Raw genomic sequence first — 19,624 nt, forward strand, 5'->3', positions numbered from 1 at the left:
TTTGTAGATGATAACTGTCACCCCTCCGACCCATACTTGCTTAAGATTCTTCCATGACCTAGGCAATTTTTTAGACAATAGATAAATGGGGGGAGGGGGGGGGGCAGGGGCAGTGCGCTCCATTTGAAGGTTGGAAAAATCTGCACCTTTACCAAAATTGAAACATTACGATTGAAAACAAATCCATTGAAATTATAGGGAAATTTTTATATTGAATCCCCGGTATATTTATATTGTATCATGAATTAATCGATCGAACTCGTAATTTTCCTTTAACCTAATAGGTTTTCCTGTTCAAGCTGTTGACCTTGTGTCCCTTCGTTATTTTGAGTCTGTCGGGTATCGTTCTGTTCGAAGAAATATATGCAACGTTGTTTCTCAGACAACATAGCCTTTTCCGTTCGCTATCAGCCCTGTAGGACAGGCGAAGTAGCTTTTTCGGTATCGACATCCCTGTACACAACAATACTCGAATACTTCTTGGGATATTTTGTTTCACCTTCGGTATCTGATGCCTATGAGGTAAATCATATGAGCGTTAACACTTTACGTCCTAGTTTGATAACGATCGTTAGCCTTGATGAAAAATGATATTTACACGCCGGCCCCAGCTGCTCGAAAATTAGGGCTGTTTCAAAACGCTAGCTATGAGTTATGTCTTGCTGTACTGTACGCCATGTTAATATTATTGCCATTCAGTTAAAGCAAATACTAATACAACAAGCATAATCAGCAAAGGGTTGCTAACGTGAGTGAGGAAAGGGTGAAGGAGAAACACGGCACTTTTTAAGTAATCTAGAGGGAGGTATAACAAAAAACTAATATTTTGTGACCCCATATTCAGGTATTTCAAGAAACTCGAGCTCGACTAAGAGCGGACCCCAAACGACAAACTTGTTCATTCGTTTACGCACATGTTCTTATAAGAAGCATCCCGTTATTATGTAATTCGCGAAATAAATAAAAAAAAAAAGCTATCACTTTTATACAATAAGTAAACCTTGAATTAAGAATATGTATGTATGTATGTATGTACGCTTGATAGTTACTCCTCCTCATGGGCATCTGCTTTCTGCCGGCGTCAAGAGCTTTTGTTTCCATAGGAAGCAATTAAAAGATGGAGAGAGAGAGAGCAAAGCGCAAAGGACTAAAATACAAAAAATCGGTGTGAGAAAAAACAGGCACCTTCGCATGCGGAGTCGGAGAAGGGCAACTGTACATAGCAAAGGGGAGGAAATGTAGATTTAGGCAGATTTTAAGATGTAAAGGTGTATAATACTTTTCTAATCACTGCTTAAATAAAAGAAGAGGATAGGAGAGGAAGTTAAGCCAATGAGAAAAGGGTATGTTTTCAATGACTAGTTCATGATAAAATCATGAATTCTTCGCAGAAAGGCATTACAGAAGCACCAACGGTATATTTAAGCAATAGCTTAAATCAACTACTGAGTACTGTTCAGCGTTTTCAAGCGCAAATTTGACCTTGTCAACTCTGCCAGTTGTCTCAGTTATATCCTTTGCTTCGTGCTTTCTCCTTTCGTTTGAATCGTCTGAGATGGACGATAATATCATACATAATTTGTAGGTAACTTCTATTGTCGTCCACTAGTGGGCGTTCAAATCGCTTCGCCCTTTGATCTGATGTGTGGTACCAGACGGTATTGAAAGTTGAAATTAATTATTAACCTATTTTACCTTGTATTCTATTCTTACCCGTTTACTCCACATCGGGTGACAGATGGCAAGATAGCGTTCGACCGAAATAACCGTTAGGATGAGTATTGATGCCGTGTAGCTCATGCCGTGCACGAAGTGATACATCTTGCAGAGGAAGTTACCAAAAATCCATTTCTCCATCAGGTAAAGCGATATGTTTTGGTAAACACAAAATGTCCCCACGCATAAATCGGCTATGGCTAGATTAACCAGGAAGAAGTTGGTCGTTGTTCGCATTCGACGGTTCAGACACACCACCAGGATAACCAATAGATTCCCTGCAAGATTCCGAATCATAAGGACAAAAGACGTAACGGTATATCCAATCTGAGCCTATTGCTAGATCTGTCATTGTTTTAATTATCGTTGTAACCTACTATCTACGGTAAGTGTGCAGATCGGCTAAGGAAAAAATATTCTAGTGAGAGATTTTATCTCATCGTTGCTAAACGTCTTCGTGTGAAAAGGCCGACGGCTTTTTTTTTACACGCTCTTCCCACGGCTCTTATGGAGTGACTCGGTCGCATGCAGACAAAATGCAACTTCCGTGAAATGCATTTTATACTTGAGATTATCTTTGTTGTATTGGTTCTCCATTGTGTTCTGGTAGAGGCCAGCTGGCTGTAATAAGTTTCGTGTTGGGAACCAGCCGTTTGATACAATGTCTAGCCAAATGCGATACCGGACGTAAAACTCAAAATATAGAGGCCGTAGTAAGAAGAGATAAACTCGGTTGATAGCCACCGTTCCTGCGGTACAAATAACCAGAGCAGTCAATCTATGGGTCATTATGACTAAATTCTAGATTTTCCTCGAATTTTAATTCGGGATAGTAACGTGCCACGCGTACTCACAGCTTATATCTAACGTTCGGTATTTTGACCAAGCGTCTTACTGGTCGTGGTTGAGCGGGCTACGTCGCGTTTTCCATCCACTTTCATTCAAAATTATGACATCGAGGGAAACAAATACGATTTTTTGTTAATCAGGAATTCGTGTCGCAGTTGCCATAATTAGAATAGCTCCATGCGATGTTTGTCACTTTTCCTTCGTTTGTTAAGTACACCGTGATTTTTTTCGCATCTTTTTCGTGTCTACTTAGAATTTCAGTGTCAATGTGCTTCTGAAGATAACATTTGCCATGTACCGCTTTTCATAGCGCAACATACGTGTCCATACATGCTACTCATGCTAAAGCTATTTAGTGCTTATATTGCTATACTATGTGAGTATAAAATGCAGTATTACCCCATAGGTGAGTGTTGAGTTTTTCCCATACTTCCCCTGCAAGGACTGAAGTAACTGGGTTGGAAGTAATTAACTTGTGGTCCCTGATCTCTTTCAGAACCTGCGGCCTCTGGTTTGTTTGACCCACACATTTGGCTTTCGTTATCAGCCCAGCTGCGTCCACATAGCGCGCGCGTGATTTTCATGTGGGCGTACTCTTTCCAATGGGAAATACTCGCGTTCATCTCCTCGGTGGCTGTGCATAGTTGCCACTGCCCCTGACAGTCCTAGCATTTCCGCATATTATGACAATCAACGTAATACATCCTCGGCGTTTTTCTGTAAAATCCGGGTCTGTTTGTTTGGAACAGGTGTCAGGGTTTGGCCTCCTCAAAGGGCTCAGGCTTTGTCGCTGCCACTGACATCTGAAGGACTACTTCATTTGTCGGAAACTCACTCTCATATTGGCTAACAGCTTTGACCCTCATCGCGTCCAAGGCATCTGTTCGTTATTTGCAGTCTCAACAGTAACATCTATATATATATATATAACGATATTGGTATATACCGTATCAGGAGGTGACATCTAAATAAATCGAATTTTCGCCAATATTAGCGCGTCGCCATTACAATTGGTGACACATAAAGGAGAGCGGATCGTTCGCCAATTTAAGGATGGACGATGGTGGCTCAAGCTGCGATGCAAGGATCCGTAGCGCATTGTTTCTCAGAGAATGTGGGAGAAGTCTCGTTGGCGCTCAAATAACCATCTGTAAACTACTTGAGGCCTGGCCAATGGATTAGAACGTCGGGAACAGCGCCATTTTTTACAACTTGACGCATAAACGCCTGCTTCCAGGCCCTGTTCCAGAATGCTAGTTCCGAGTCGTTTGGGGGCAGCACGGGGGCGTAAGATGAGCTCAAGATCCGTCTGTTCGAGCAGTTTCCAGAAGAAGCACCATCCCACGCGGCAGAATATTATGTTCGTAAGGCTGACCAAGACCTGTAAACGTCAGATAGGGGAGAAGCAGATGTTGATAAGGGAGAAGCAGATGTTAATGGTATGCTGTGTCAAATCAAAGCGAACACAGTACCGTATCACACGAGCCCAGACCGAAGCTGCGATCGTGTCTTGCCACACCTGTCAGAGAGTAAAAGACGGGTGGACATGCAGGCATGCGAAAAACTGTGCAGGGATACTAAGCGCTCTCAATCGGCCCCGGCGTCTATGTCTAAGCCTAAGGGAACGAACGCGTATATTGTTAGATGTACTCCAACTAGAGATATCTTACAACTGAAGCGGCGAGCGGCTGCGCAGAATGTCTAAATGCGTACGCCCAAGTGTCCATGAATGTCATCTCAACAGCCAAGGAGAACATTTGGTTTAAGCACATAAGGACGAAACCCAGTGCGGACAATCATAAAGTGTGTTAGATCACGTATGTCGGTAGCGCAGGTAAATACGCACCAATTTAGTTCTAAATGTTTTCATCGCTGTCATTACATGAGGACGAGTTGTCACTCGGATGGACTGCATTTGAGCTCGTATTAGTGCGTTGTTACTATAACATACATATAGCAAATTTACAGGAGGCCCCAAATGCACCGGGGACGAGCCGTGGTCAAGTCGGCCAAAAACTGACTTAAAACATAAATCGTTCAAAATATATTTAGTTTTTTTTCGTTATACATTTTTATGCGAAATTTTTTACTTCAATCACCGACTTAGGCTTGCATAAAATCGCGGCCAGGAAGTGGACGTAAGTCAATCAAAGAGATAAAGCATGACAGATCAACGCGACAAAGGATTTGTAGATCCGGGACGACACGGCTGGAGGATCCAAGAAAATAGCGGAGCAGTGCCAGATGCAATAGGAGAAACAAAAGTAGCAGATTCAAAAAATTCCCGGCATACGAAAGGAATCTTCGCTATTTAACGAAGCGAGTCTGAACATGGTTCACACCAGCCATAGACTTGTTACTCCGTGCGCGAAAAGTCCTCCACAGCAGGCCAACGCCATGCACAAAAGAGCACGTCCTATTGGAGGTTCCTTGCTGTGAGATAATGGCATGCGGGCACTAACGGTAGTAGAAGTAGGCCCACTATTTTCCGGTGCGCACTCTGTCGTTGCCTGAGGTATTCGGGTAGACTCATTTGTCTTGCCTCCGAGCTCATCTCACTAGTTTATAGATGGTTGGTTCTAACTCAACTCTAAAAGCTCTAAAGTATATACGTGTCTACTTAAATATTGGCTTACGCCTGGCCCACGATTCTCGGTGAACAGCTTTGTTTCCTGTAGGCTTTATGGCCTAGCACTATGGCGTGTACAAAAGCAAATATAAAGCAAAAGGAAATAGATACGGGGATACACTTTCAGCACAAAAGTAAACCGACGTACAGCCGCATGTTTTTCGAGACAAAATTAACAGTTAAGGCTTGACACGTTTAGATAACTATTATATCAGAAAGAGCTGATTTTTACCAGCTACTCTCAATGGATAAACCACCTAACAGTACCTTGTTATGAAAGCGATCGGTATCCCATGACGCGACGTATAATTTCAAATATCTAAGCGTGTTAAACGATCTGCTGCGTAACTCTGTCTATCGTCTAATGACCTATAACATATTGTGGATAAATAACAATCGTGTGTGTTTTTGAGCTTTGTTAATGACTCTAATATTACAGTGTAAATCTACGAGTAACGGCTATATATTCTTCTAATATTATTTACTTACTGTAATACGTCAATAGGACCAGGACCGTATAATATGGTCGGGCAATAGACGAATCAATGTAAGTTTAAATAAAGACTTTTAAGGAATCCTTCTGCTTCTGTCAACTACCAAATACGTGTAATTTTTCACACCTCAATGATAGGACGTCACCAAATCCGACTACCTCAACGAGCCTGTGTCGCCTTGCTACCACATTAACTCTGTGTCTAACTTTTATAGACGCTGGCTGTAAGCACCTTAACCGGCCTTCGCTGCGAAACGAAACGTTGCTTGTATGGTAAGTAAAGCAGATCTTAGCAAGCTGCTATATCCTGGCACCACAAAATGAACGTGATAACGACGCACACTGCGTGACAATTCTTCAGTTCACTCCTCTTTTCCTTCACCTATAACTGATCATATGAGGCTGCTCGTAGTCTTAGGCGGGTAACTTGGCTAGTAAATTTCCAAATCATACTATTGAATCATTCCTAGTGAAATAGACTTTTATGGCTAAAGTTAACAAATACATTCAAGGGTTTAAAAAACTAACATCATTTTTTTGACCCACTTAATGTTTACCCGTACAGATGTTTTTGATTCGGGCTCAAATAGACATTAGGATGCACCGGACGAATCTACAGCTCGCTGCGTTATGTGAGTTAATTTTGTATCGCGTCACGTATAGGTATTTTGTTATACAATATTACGCGTCAATGAGCATCAAGTGGTGACCGCTGAAGATTGTTTCGATGTGTGTGACGGTACACTGTACAATAGTACGACCTGTGAACTAAGGTTATAAGGGATCCCATTTGAGTATTTGGATATCGTCCACCTCGTTTAAAGAAGAAATCGTTGGACTGTTGTGGCGCAAGCGTCCCAATATGCGTATTTTTTATTCAAAAAGAAACGATGCTATTGTTCGTTTACGTCTAGGGACAGCTTCTAGGGAAGCAGTGCTCACAAGCACAAACCGAACATCGTTGGAAATATTGTTCTTGTGAAACAGTGTTTTTAAGACAGCCAAAAAGTTCTACTTTACATAGCAAACAAGTATGTACATTTACTTTTATTGAACAGAGAAGTAGTTTCGATCAGTAAGAACATCAGAAGTCTTTTCGGCTTATTACTACACACTTATTGTGCATGCTGCGGTTTCAACACGCCTCCTTGACATTTGTTGAATACTGCCAGACGCAGAGTTATTGCCGATAGTTGGTAACGAGCTGAGAATCGGTCTTTATAGGTAGACGTCCAAATTAGTCGTTCAGAACTTACTCTGTTATCATAGCAAAAAGCTTTTTGCTACGTCCAGACCTGCATTGAAAGTAAGCTTGTCTAGTAAACGTCGATTCACAAACATCGTTGAGACGCTGGACGAAGGACAATTTGATTTATATATGCTTTGAGAAACAAGTCCCCTTCTCGGACGCGATTCGCGTACGCTTATTAAATGTTGGCTCGACCTGTTTTGCTAAGATATTGGTCTAAAGTCGTTCCGCGCAAGCAAGCTTCGGAAGAAAATTTATCCAGCCATAGTAATCTCGAATATACATTATATGACTGACTGAGTGGTTATTTATTGAAATAGAGCACTCTCTCCCTATTATATTACCTTCCGGTTATATCTATTTGACAGCAAGTCCAAGCAGAAGAACAGGCAGCTGTACCTTACAATAAACTTACCGAAAAAGCAGCAACAGAATACAAATGTGTAGGCTATGAAAAGACAGAGACTTGTCTCTGGAGAGAACAGAACGTTCGAGTCTGCCCCTCCTACCAAGCCTACTGCTCCCTGGCCTGTGCTTCCGTCAGCTCCCGTTGCGATTCCACTGAACGCACCGCCGCTCGCTGAAGCGTTGATCTCCACACCTGTCACGGAGAAGTCATCCGCGACGAGCACGTCCGCCGTCGAACAGTTGCACATCTGTAGAAAATTACGACAGCAGGAACAAGCGCCATGTTAAACATAATTCGAAAGCACGATTCCGTCAATACGTAAATATTTAAATAAGCAGATAGGTCTGTTATTTATAAAGTAATTCCTTTATCTTTTCAAAATCCTGGTTTGATTAGGGACATTTTTGCGATGACGTTACACGATACGAAAGTAGATTCCTCCGTACGCGTCCGATAGCCAAAAAAAAAAAAAAAACACCAGTTGACATCAACGGAACCAGTATTCCAGAAAGTGTTCCGAATTTAGTTACAGGGGCAACTAGTTATAAATTGTCTCTGACCCCTTGGTCCTGCTTGAAATAGTAATCATATGAGATACGCTGCATCTCACTATACTAGCACAGTTAACAATGCAATGCGCATAACAGATCTCATGCCATAAAAAGTAAATGGAACCGTTAAAGTTTATTAATGTACTAATAATGTGTACGTTGTCTAGCGAAAATACGTATACACCAAGTGACACAGACAAGGTCAAGTTTTTTGCATGGTATAATTGGACAGCTAATGATCCTTTAAGAAAGGTACATTCACTAAGCCAGGTTTCCTTGTTTATAACACCCCTATGCATCATTTCTGTTTTTCGAGCTGTATCTCTCTCTCTCTCTCACTAGCGGGTGTCATTACTCGCTCAAATTTAGCGTCAATACTTTCTTACAACGTCAAGACGTTGTTCAAATCACGCGACGGCATGCTTCTTCGCTATCGCCTTTTCTTCTGGCCTTAATACGCTATTTAAGCAAGCTCGTGTTTTCGCTGTCGCATGAATTATCTGTCGAGTACCGTTTTATGGTCCAGCGTTCCTGAAAACAAGGAACTGCTCGCTGGCCACAGCTGAAGAGAAAAGAAGCGTGACATTGGGGTATGAATGGCACGCATGCTTGACACACGGTGGTGTAGGATAGCCGACGTTGTTCTTAACACTGAGACAGATCTATAGACACACACAAAACACCTTTCAGTAACGATCAATTAATGGGTTGGCGCTCGTGTCTCGTAGCACACTCTCCCCTCTTGGTTCGCGCTCAGGTTTAGTGAAACTATGGAAAGGGAATACACTAGGCAAAGCAACACATAGAAGGTAGTCAGTAAACATTATATACTGCCTTCGATCGAAATTAAGCCTACTAAGGGATGGCTCGAAGTACGGCAGGCCGAGATTTTCTGACTAAGCCCTTCCGATATTTTTCAAGCGATTTATTTGTAGTAGTGATATGGGTAATGCGGTTTATTTATTTATCAATCAGCCGTTTCCTTTGTAAAAAGCACTTTTCATAGTTGTATAATTTGCTCGTCTGCTTACCTCACATATTCTAAAGTGATGCTTGCTTCCTTATGTTCTGATGCTTTCCGAGATTAGGGAGTGTGTATTAGTCATGTAGAAAATGTAATCTTCTTTAAGCGATTTCAGGTAGCGGAACATACGTGAGCGATGTTTATATAATCCTACATTGATTTCATTACTTCGATCTTTTGGAGAGCCGAGAAGCTATTAATATTTCTATAGGGCATCCGCAGCACGCCCCATATTATGTCCCTAGGAAAAAAAATCTAATAAGAACGAAATAATAGAAAAGAGCGCGTTTTCTTTTAGATGACTACATGTACTCTAGTAGATACGCCATATCAACTTTTAAAAAGGGCGTTTTAAGGCACAGTTGAAAAATGACAGGTGAACTTTTCTCCTATTTAATACGAATTTTGATTAAATAGATGAACGGTTTGATCGGATGTACAGGTTATTTCGACACATCTGTCAAGTCGTTATATAGTTCCCGGGTATATTTTGCATGACGTTCATGTTATGTAACCTATCAGGACAATCGATATAAACATATTAAATTCGTACGATAATCCTCCTGTACCGTAAAACGAGATAGCATTGTATCGTGGCTCAGATTGTCCTCGTCTTTCTTTTACCTACCGCGCACTCGTGGGTTCATATAAGCTGCTCATGTAATGCTAGCAGCAATAGTAGTATAATAACTCACTCCCAACAGTACTACTCATGTACTCGACATCCTTTAGCGAACAGTTGCAAAGGGGATAGGCTCGACTACTATGAGTTAATCGGCCACACGTCGCTCTGTCCTTTCGTTTCGTCGCTGCTATAATTGTTCTAGCTACGACCCCATGTTAAGATGGTTGTTTACGCTTGCGCGCGGTGCGCACAGCACCGTATCCCTTTTTTTTTTTTTTTCGCCATAACATTTAATTGTCATTTTTATACTTGTTGCTTTTCGATCAGCTGGATTCTCCGAGCTAAGCTGTATGCTGGCAGAATGAGCGGAACTCCGTTGACATGGAGCTCCGCAAGTGAGGCTTATCAGTCCGCGAGCAGCCTCTACCACTAGGAGAGTCTGTGCTCTTTTTCTTTACTAGAGTTGCTTTTATCAACTGAACAAGTTACTCTTCTAGCTTAAATACCAGTTCATAAAGTAAACGAGTCTAGTCACGTCCATGCCTTTTAAATAGTCACTCCATCTCCTTCATCATCAGCATCACGCTCTACCAGACACGCTTTCCAGTAGGTGGCACAGTGAGCCGGTGGGTGAAGTGATAGATAGGTGTAAAATCACCTAACTCATTTTTGCGTAATTTTCTCTGATTACCCGTTCCAGGCGCATTTTTTTTAACATGCTCTTTTGTTAACTCTTCGAGTTTTCCATTTTCTTTTTAAAGGGAGGTAGGAACCTTTGAGCCTAGCTTCAGTGGCCTTTGTGTAGAGCAAGAAGCCGCTGCCACATCAACATGACTCCCCTACGGGCCACTTAGTTCGCTTTCATACGTCCAGTGTCGTGTCGTGTACCTTGCAGTAGTCCCATACAATACGATTGTTTGATCCATTTACGAAGTTCTTGTATGTTTTTTTCTCGTACATTAGAATTAGTCTAGACTGTCTGTCTCTTTTCGATCTTGTGCTTGCAAGAGACTGTATTTGCAAAAACAAAGACGGCGGTTACCTTCAGTGTTCGATATGCGTGAGCCACCTTCAGTGCAAAGGTCTGTCCCAATAGCTTGTTTATATGCGGTGCTGCCTAGCCTGGAATAGTCCGCGCCGGGCCATATAAAGGGCTATCGACTCGGCCATCGACACAAGAAGTTTCCTTTTTCCGCACTTCTGAGAGTGAATATTTGGGCTTGATGCTGCATATTGTGCACACAGCTTTGCACCCTTGGCCGTATTGGCTACTCTTGGCTATTCGTACTTATGGCTTGTCTTGTATAACGAGACGAAGGTGCACCCTTGGGCACTCGTTACCTGACTGTTTTAACTAAGCGGACGCCTCTTCCTTTAGCTTAGGTGTACTTCACGGGCAGGGCCTAGACTGGACCCTGGGGACGCCGAACTCCACATCGGTTACACCTTTTTCTTTTACAGCATATGCCTACTCGTACAATCGTTAGGTATGAGCCCGACTTGTTAGCGTCTACGGCCAAAAAGGACTTTTGTTGATCGGGACATCTTCGCTGTGAATAGCCGACCTCTTGTAGTAGTTCTATCTGCAGCCTGCTTAGAAAAACTCTGACTACGACAAAGCACATTTCAGTTGCATACTTGGCTAGTTTTTTCAGTTTTGTAATCCTTTCGCTACGGATAATTTCTCCAAGGTCCTTCTTACATATTCCTGTTTTGTTCTGTCTCTTTAGCGCTTATCGACAACGGTTGATGGAGAATCACCCAAATACTGACCGAAGACCAAGAACAGATTCGAAGAGTTATATTGCAGTTAGAAAATAAGCGTGGCTACAGTTCCACACTACCGCATCAAAATACTAGGTGTGAGGCCCGGTGTTCCTAAACGAGTGTCGCAAATTAGCGTCGCAAAGAACCGCAAAGTAACGTAAAAAAATAAGTCTCGAATGACGAGCCTTTTTCAGGCTTGTCATTTTAGTCTTTAGTTGCACCTTAACTTAGCCTTCGTTTTTTAGTACAGCACAAAAGTGCAACATCCTTTCTTGTTTCCGTTAAGGTGACCAGCTTATCTTCATCCTTCACCATTCTGTACTTTGTCATTCCATGATTCTGTTGGCTAGGGTCACAATGTGCTGTAACGCATGTAACGTAGGTTTGCTTCTCCTGCTATGTAAGGACAATGGCCTTTTGCTCAGTGGATCGTTTCTTTAAGTCTAGCTTTTCTACTCCTTTCTTGCTAGATGTCTCTGCTTTTCTAATTCAGTTTTTCTACTTGACGCCTTTATGAACTTTTTTTTATTGCACTTTGTCATATATGACCTGCATATAGCGTGGAATAGACCTTATTACGAACCTATCGCGAAGCAGCTTGATTCTAAGCGCCCAGATGGCCTATTTTGAGAGCTATAATGAACGCTTCTTCGACTGTTTATTGTGCCCCCGTTTTTTGTATGAAGCAGGCTATTATCATACCAATGACTCTGTGAATATTTCTGGATGACACTTAGAAATATGGTACCGACGTTTATTTTCAAATGATATTACCCTATTACCTTGCAGGTGCAACTTCAACCGACATCAGACAGTAAATCGTCGAATTGTGTCTACACTACAGGGATGTGTATAAACTGGGCGTTTTTATCCTTTTTGAAACGTATTGTTATGATGGTAGCTTTTGGTCACTATGAGTCTCATTGTTAGATACACGTATTGATAACGTGATTGTAACGCAATGAATGTATTATCTGAAAATCTCTGTTTCACCTCTCTCTGAGTGTAAGCAGATATAGTTTCGCATATAGCTTTATATGATTTTTCTCACATAATGAGCAGTATTTTGTTATGCTATTCCATATTTCTTTTACCATGCCATCGTTGCGGCTATATGTTTTTTTCATCAACTCATCATCACCTTTATTTTATCAAGCTCGTAATAGTCGGTTTTTCAAACAGGCTGAAAATGGCGCACTAGTTCTTCTTTGCACCTCTTGCATTTATGATTCATTTATCTCTCTCATCCAGCACTTCCATGAGTCCGTGCTGACGTCATCGGCCATAATCTTAAGGTCTTCTTGAAGCTTCTATTATTTAGACCTCTACGTAGTGCAACCAAGTTTGCTTGCCAACATTACGACGTTTTTTTAGGGCGCAGATCCTCATTCGTTTGTGAGTTTTGGCTTTTAGAACCCAACAGGTTTCACCTGAGTTTGCCTCCTAGCAAGGCTCTCCAACCCTATTTCCTTTACCCTTGTCTAAGCCTGCATACAGGTGGGTCTCGGCTTTCTTTTTCTATCGGTTCCGCTCTTTCGTTTGCCCGATAAAATCGTGCACGCCAGTCATTCTTATCTGTTTTCCATTTCTTAAAATGAAATTGGAACTGGAGGGGCGTCAGGGTTCAATACTGTACCCTGCTCAGGTTATTGTGGTGCGTTTTTGTCTTTCAAGTCTACTTCCGTTGTTCCTTTAATTGAATGGTAACCGCAGCTGCTGCCCTTGCCTGGCATAGCCTATATGATCTTTTATATATAAAGATACTGTGCATTTACCTCATGGCCACACCCTTTATCATATGCGATTATTCTGGGTAGTGGTTTCGGGGCAAACTCTCCCTTCCCTTCTCTTTTCCTTGCGTCCGCAGTGCCCCCCTCCCCGACGGTAATCAATCACGACACAAAATCGTTCGCCAAAGAAGCACCCGATAAACAGTCCAGTTTTCCGCGGGGCAAAATTTCCTTTAAGTCACTGTGAACCATAGCAAAACAAAAAGGAAATATGTGAATCACTATGAAAAACCCTTGGATCGAGCCGAGAGTGCATGCTTACAGATTTCGATGCATGTCGCGCGAAGAAAAGCTTGTTGTAAAACTAATAATTGATAATAAATAAATGAATAATTAGAAATAGGTATTCGACCTAAACGAAAATTAAGCACATACATTGATTAGTTGAATAGTAAAAAGGTCAGGTCTCTTCAAATTTTGATAGCCCAGTTGTGGCTGCCCTGCTGAAAGCTGCTGTTTACGTATCGTGAATGGCAGAAGTAACTAACAAAAGACTTCCAGAGAAGCCCAATGACGTGTCCCCGATCGGAATGAGAAATAACCTGCAGCAGACGCGTCTTACGGTGTGGTACTACATTATTTTTCATTAACTTTTAGTTACATTAGCTTCATCAGTATCCTCAGATCAATTTACATAATTGAATAAAATAGAGCTAGCCATATTTTGGGAAACCACTTGACTAGGGGAAGCGGAGGTAGCTATCGACTTCACTGCAACATACGCCCACTGTAGAACCATCGAAAATGTTCCAGACAGGGATCTAGACATTTCGAAGACAGGCTACAAGCTCGTTTTCAAATACCTAGAAGAGGGATTAGTTTACGACACTAAATAATACAATAAATTCGATAAATAAATTCGAAAAGCGAATCTAACCCATTTATGTTATAATGCCGCCATTATTTTCTACTCTACTCTCCAGAAGTACTGTCCAAATCAAATTCTATTATGAGAAACACGCAAAGCACTCTAGTTCATTCAAGGTGCTACATTGTTAACCGGCAGCGAGACTGATCGTTACGGTACTGAAACTCTGCATTGTCAGTATTAATCATATGTATTATGAATATTCCTAAAGTGAACTCACCAAAACCCGTCGTACAATAGCTGATCGAGCTCAATGATGCAGCAGAACATCACGCCATATCTGCAAAGAAACAGAGAGTACAATAAGTTTGTGCAGTATGTGTGGAAAAAATATCAGACTGTTACAAGCGAAGCCGGCGTTCTTTGAAGTTAACTAACTTACAAAGCTCGCGCACCTCGAAGAGGAAATTTCTCTTTGAAAAACGCTCTAGTCTTCTAGAAACTAGTGAGTGAAAACCCGTTTGCATGGGAGAAATGAATCCGCAAAGAAAACCAACGATTCTTGCTCAACTTTATTCCTCAGTGGTTATACCGCTGCGATAATTCATCGAAAATCAAAGGAGTCGTTGAGCAAGGGCGGTTTAGGTGAAAATACAATAGTGAATAGTTAAAAAATTTCAAAAACGAACACTGGCTTGCTGACGACCACCGAGTACGTACACAGATATCGCGGCACTGAAGAACAAGAACGTATTGCCGCAATCGACGAAACTTTTTACAAAAGGGCTCGGAATATAAAGCTTCTGTTGGCCAAAGCTTGCATATCGCATGTAACGTCTTACTGAATAATAACCCAAATACTAAAAATGCGAAAATTGTAAGTAAAAATTGATTTCAGGTAAGTTAGAAATGCGTTTAGTCTTCCCACGTGCGATCCGCAGAGCCTTATATAATAAGGGAATATAATATCTATAATAAGGGAAACCCACCTACAGCATACGGCCGTCATAAACAATGCATGATCCAATCTTTACCGGCAGGCGGGGAGGAACCAGGCGAGAAATTGGCGTCGCCCTGGGAATAAATCGAGTTTGGCGGCAATACTGAGCAGGTTTACACGTAAGGTGATGGTAATGCTTTCGATAAACATTAGGGGCATCTGCTACTACGAGAATAAAACAACGAATGCAGCCCGCTGTCTCGACTTCCTCGAGAGATTCACGTAGCAGGGACACGACAGTCGAAAGCACGCGGTATGGTTGCTTAGTGACGATGCTAGGCCTCATCGCCATATCTCAATTACTGCTTGGATGAAGCCTAGACATGTCCCACGTTGACCTGAATCCGCCGACTGTCAAAATCCAAGTCCGTGTGATTACAAGGCTTTCGTTGGCCTACATGAAGCAACTGGTAGGCAAGCACATGTTACTATCGATTTACTGTGAGAAGCTACGGATAAAGAAACAGCATATGGGAACCCGAATGGTGGATAGATGGCTGTCCAGAAGCTACTGAAGCGCTGGGAAACATGTGTAAGAAATAACATATGTTGAGAAAGCATTACTCCAGCCCAACTAGTTTAGCAATTATTCTGTTTCCAAGACCACCATATTCGCTTGTTGCAACCTAATAGTATGCACAATTATATATATTGGGAACATAAAGACGAAAAGTGAGGCACTAGGTGCCGTTATCAACCGTTCTCTTGGCTCTACGTAAAGCTACGTAAACATTAGGCAGTACCCATTTGGAATTTTTTTTTATTTAGTTAAAAATCTATGCCGCTGTAAAAACAACGATCAGTTGTTAATACTGATATTATGCACAATCAAAATTATTATAGTCATCTAGTAATTTTCTGCTAATAGAAAAGCTCCTTTGTTACGTTTTGATTGTGTTCTATGCTGAACTTTACCGCGCTAATTATCAGCGTTGATTTATAACCTTTAACTCAATGCTAGTATGCATTTATTACGGTATTGCTGACGAAAAAAGGTCGAAACGACGAAAAACGCGGGTCCGAGGTTTAAGAAGCCTAACAAATGTTCCACCTGCTATCTTTATTCTTTCTTCCATAGGACTCTCGTCAGCGTCAAGTTATTTTCGCCGTTTGTCTTTGACAGAAACACTCCGTTTTAGCGAACAACCGTGATAAAGTAGAAGAACATTTTTTGAAGGAGAATATTGCTTTTTACGAGAATTCCTTAGAACCGAAACTGTTGTATCTTTTTTCTTTATAAGGTACGCAATAGGGTGTGACGAGCTTTGTCTTTTACGAAATCGACGACTAAGACATCTCGTGTGGCCGTAGCTCAGGCGAACTAACAAACTACTGCGCGCTCTACATGGTAACACCACGACAATCATTGTTACTTCGGGATCCACAGTGGGCTTGCAAGCTGAGGCACCGCGAGCAATTGTAAATTCGTGAACAGTGAATTTCAAAGGAAGCATTAAGGGATGGTTTGGCTACAGTGGGTTAACCTGGGTACAAGAACAGCAGTTCTGTGAGTATAGCAGCTGCTACTTTAAGATCAGGCGTAGTCTAAAGAAATGCAGCTCGCACATTGATCCTTTGCACTCTTCACCCCACACATTCGTTCGGAGAACCGTGGTGGACTACCAGCTCTTCCAGAGCACAAATTTATTTTTTGGTGGTTCTACGGTTTGAGCTTTACGCCCAATACCGCCGTTAGGCGTCCGATCAGATACCTGGTGCCCAGCACAAAACGAAGTGTGCCTACGCTCGGGTTTAACTCTAGACCACAACGTGTCCCCGGGCCCAACAGGCAAACACGTCACCCGTCAAGCCGTCACATTACCACGGGTAATATTTTTTGGTGCTTGGCACAACTCTGGTCAATGGACCTCTTTCTTTCCCACCAACGCCCCTATTATTATTACAGACGCATTATTATAAGTAAGGTAATATGCGCACTGTCATATTTAAAAACAGAATTTTAAACGTTTTACACATATCGACATGGCTCTATGTATGTATCGTAACGTTGGACCTGCATCTTTACCTTCTTCTATTGTGGTAAATAATTTTCAGCATTATTAACGCTCCCTTAAAATTGACTGCTTTTAAAATAAAACTTAGCGCATAGCGCATTTTCGCTTACCTTCCAACATACAGATTTAGTTTTCGCCTGCTAAGTAAATATCTAGCTTTATAAGCTGAGTAAATATATGTACACAGTACCGTAGCAAGTAACTCTTACACAAATATGAACCTACGGCGTTAGCATTAGCAAGACTTAATGCGGGACATGATTGGCCATTGCGGTAGAGGTCACGATCCTTACATGTAAGCGCTCTATTAAAATCATCCGGTTTCCTTTGCGATTAGTTGCAAATAATTAATTAGGAGTTGGTCACTGGGTGATATACGTTTAAGACTACTTAGAAGCAAACGAACGAGTGGCTAAACAAAAACGCTTTTGGATTATGCCGCTTGTTATATCCTGAAAAGATAGTTTCATTGTATTTTTCGCCTTTCGAAAACTGTAAATCTTTCCTCAAAATATCATTCATTTATGGTGGTGTGTAATTATTCCCGAATATTTAAGCGACTTGTTACCTTGAGTGCTAGCCACTTATATAGATAACCCACTTTTATGGAAACGTCCAGAAGAGGGGGAGGGTAATCTGTCTGGGCAAGTGTATCTCGCACGTCCCGTCCCTCGAAGGGGTAATATTTATAGCCCTTCGCGCCTAGGACAAGCAACACATAGGACAGCCATGACAGGTCACAGCAACGAACCCATTTCTGGACGCCGGTAGTATTTTAGCGTCAACAATCACTCTGGAAAAGACATTCAACGCGTCAAAACGAATGCTAAACTGTTCAAGTTTATTATCTGCCGATTCGAAATAGCATCAACCTGAACACCACACCTATAAGGATTTTTAATTAATAGGAATCCGATTAGACTCTCCCAACTGAAACAACTCGTTTCAAGTCGTGCACATTTCGAAATAGCTCGAGCCCCCAGCCAACCAGCAGCCGACTACTGCAAAAAGGAGGGAAATTTCTTCGAGGAAGGCTGCGTTGACAAATGGATACCTCGTCATGAAGACCTGCATGATACATGCGACCCGTCTACAACTTTTCCTGACCAGGGGGGGGGGGGGGTACGCCCTGGTGGCTTAGACTTGCCCTTGCCAATTCATTAAATATTGGCGAGACTTCAAAAAAATCAACGCTCTAGCGGCGCCTATTCAGCCAAGAAGCCACAAAACAAAGTTGATCGTCGTATAGGGACCAACAGAAACAGGCAAATCGGGGAGAAGCAATAGAACAGCTAACAAATTTGGGTTAGTTTACTACAAAAATCGTGGCTTATGGTGGGATAATTATAAACAGGAACGTGTTGTAATTGATAATCTTTACGGGTGGATAAAATGGGATGAACCTTTGAAGTTTTGTAATAAATGTTTTTATAGAGTGCAATGTAAAGGTGGATCATCGTGTACCTCTCTAACTATTAAGGTTCGTTCGTCCGCCTTGTTTCTACGAATTCAATTGTCATGAGGAAAGACAAAATTTGTAGTCCAAAAGTGATGATATTCATATTATTGAATGTAACAATGTTAATTTGTTAACCAAGTCAAGTAAGTTAGTGTTTCCGGTGGTAAAGAAAGACGACATTTTTCCAGCTGATTTTGACTGATAAACCAATTATATGTTAAAACAGCTTCTAGTGTCGTAAATATTGACGAGCCTGAATCGTGCTTTTATGGATGATTTTCTTTCGTGTTCTGTGAAGAACTGTAGTTCTCGTGTAACTTAACTCACCCTCAATAAGTTAGCATAGGAGATGTTTAATGGGCTTGTTGACATTCTATCCTTTATACGGCAAGACTCAAGTGAACATAATTTTTTAAGCTCTATAGCTGACCTTGATTTTGTCGGGCAAGTTTATGTTTGAAATGTAATTTTATTTGGTAAAAAGTTATATAGCAGCTGATCTTTTATTTGTTCTATTAACCGATCTTACGTATCACATTCATTTACCTAACAATTCGACTGTTAGAAAAAAATTTTTCGCCGAACTCTTTATTAATATTTAAAGTACTGCCGATTATAGTGTATCGTATACTATTACTGCATTGTATACTAAACGTAGCTCCAATTTGTAGTAGAACTGGATGAGAAAAGCGTGGATTCGAAACCGGTTGCTCTATTTGTTTAATTGCCCCCTAGGTTATTAGGCTAGTTGAAGGACGAAGGGCAAAGGGTCACCGCACGCCTAATCGCAGCTTAACTATCCTCTTAGACGTTCATATCCTAGTACTCAACTTCGTGAGGTTCGACAAACGATTTTCGTTTTGCACTGGAAACATATCATGTCATTTGCACTAACCAGGTAGTTGCGTTCTATCTTTAAACTGCACGGTGAACTAGGACATTCTGAACTGTACTCTACGAGAACGTGCTGCACGTATAGCATCTTTTCCACTGCGCGAATGATGTGGCTCTAGCTATCACAACAGAAGAAAATGTAAAGCTATTATCCTAATTGAATGAGAGGTCCCTTGAGACATTTGCCTTATATTTTAAGAACATGGAACTCCTTGATAAGGCAAGGCCTTATAATGGTACTGATGAGTATGCACCACATCAGGTACCCAGGCAACAAGGCGTCAACAATGTCCGCCGAACTTACTTCCATGTACGCAAGGAGGCGTGGACTTCGGAAGATAACTTC

General features: G+C 41.5%; 1 protein-coding gene across 9 annotated transcripts in view; it reads right to left on the bottom strand.

Annotated features, from left to right (window-relative positions):
• Positions 1–19,624, bottom strand: part of TrissinR (Trissin receptor) — a 46,013-nt gene that overhangs the window by 15,741 nt on the left and 10,648 nt on the right. For 4 of the 9 annotated variants that reach the window (XM_086987182.1, XM_022804064.2, XM_022804063.2 and 1 more), the window contains exons 2-4: positions 14,191–14,250; positions 7,352–7,592; positions 1,714–1,994 (exon numbers count right to left, since the gene is read on the bottom strand). In XM_086987182.1, coding sequence (XP_086843308.1) covers positions 1,714–1,994; positions 7,352–7,592 — 522 coding nt within the window. In that variant the 5' untranslated portion in view covers positions 14,191–14,250. Of the gene's footprint in view, positions 1–1,713; positions 1,995–2,964; positions 3,947–7,351; positions 7,593–13,087; positions 13,284–14,190; positions 14,251–17,218; positions 17,486–19,624 lie in introns of those variants that run through there. The other 5 variants (XM_086987179.1, XM_086987177.1, XM_086987181.1 and 2 more) reach the window with 4 other exon arrangements.

The sequence above is a fragment of the Varroa destructor genome, unplaced genomic scaffold (genome assembly GCF_002443255.2).
Source record: "Varroa destructor unplaced genomic scaffold, Vdes_3.0 BEIS01000004.1, whole genome shotgun sequence".
Lineage (NCBI taxonomy): Eukaryota > Metazoa > Arthropoda > Arachnida > Mesostigmata > Varroidae > Varroa > Varroa destructor.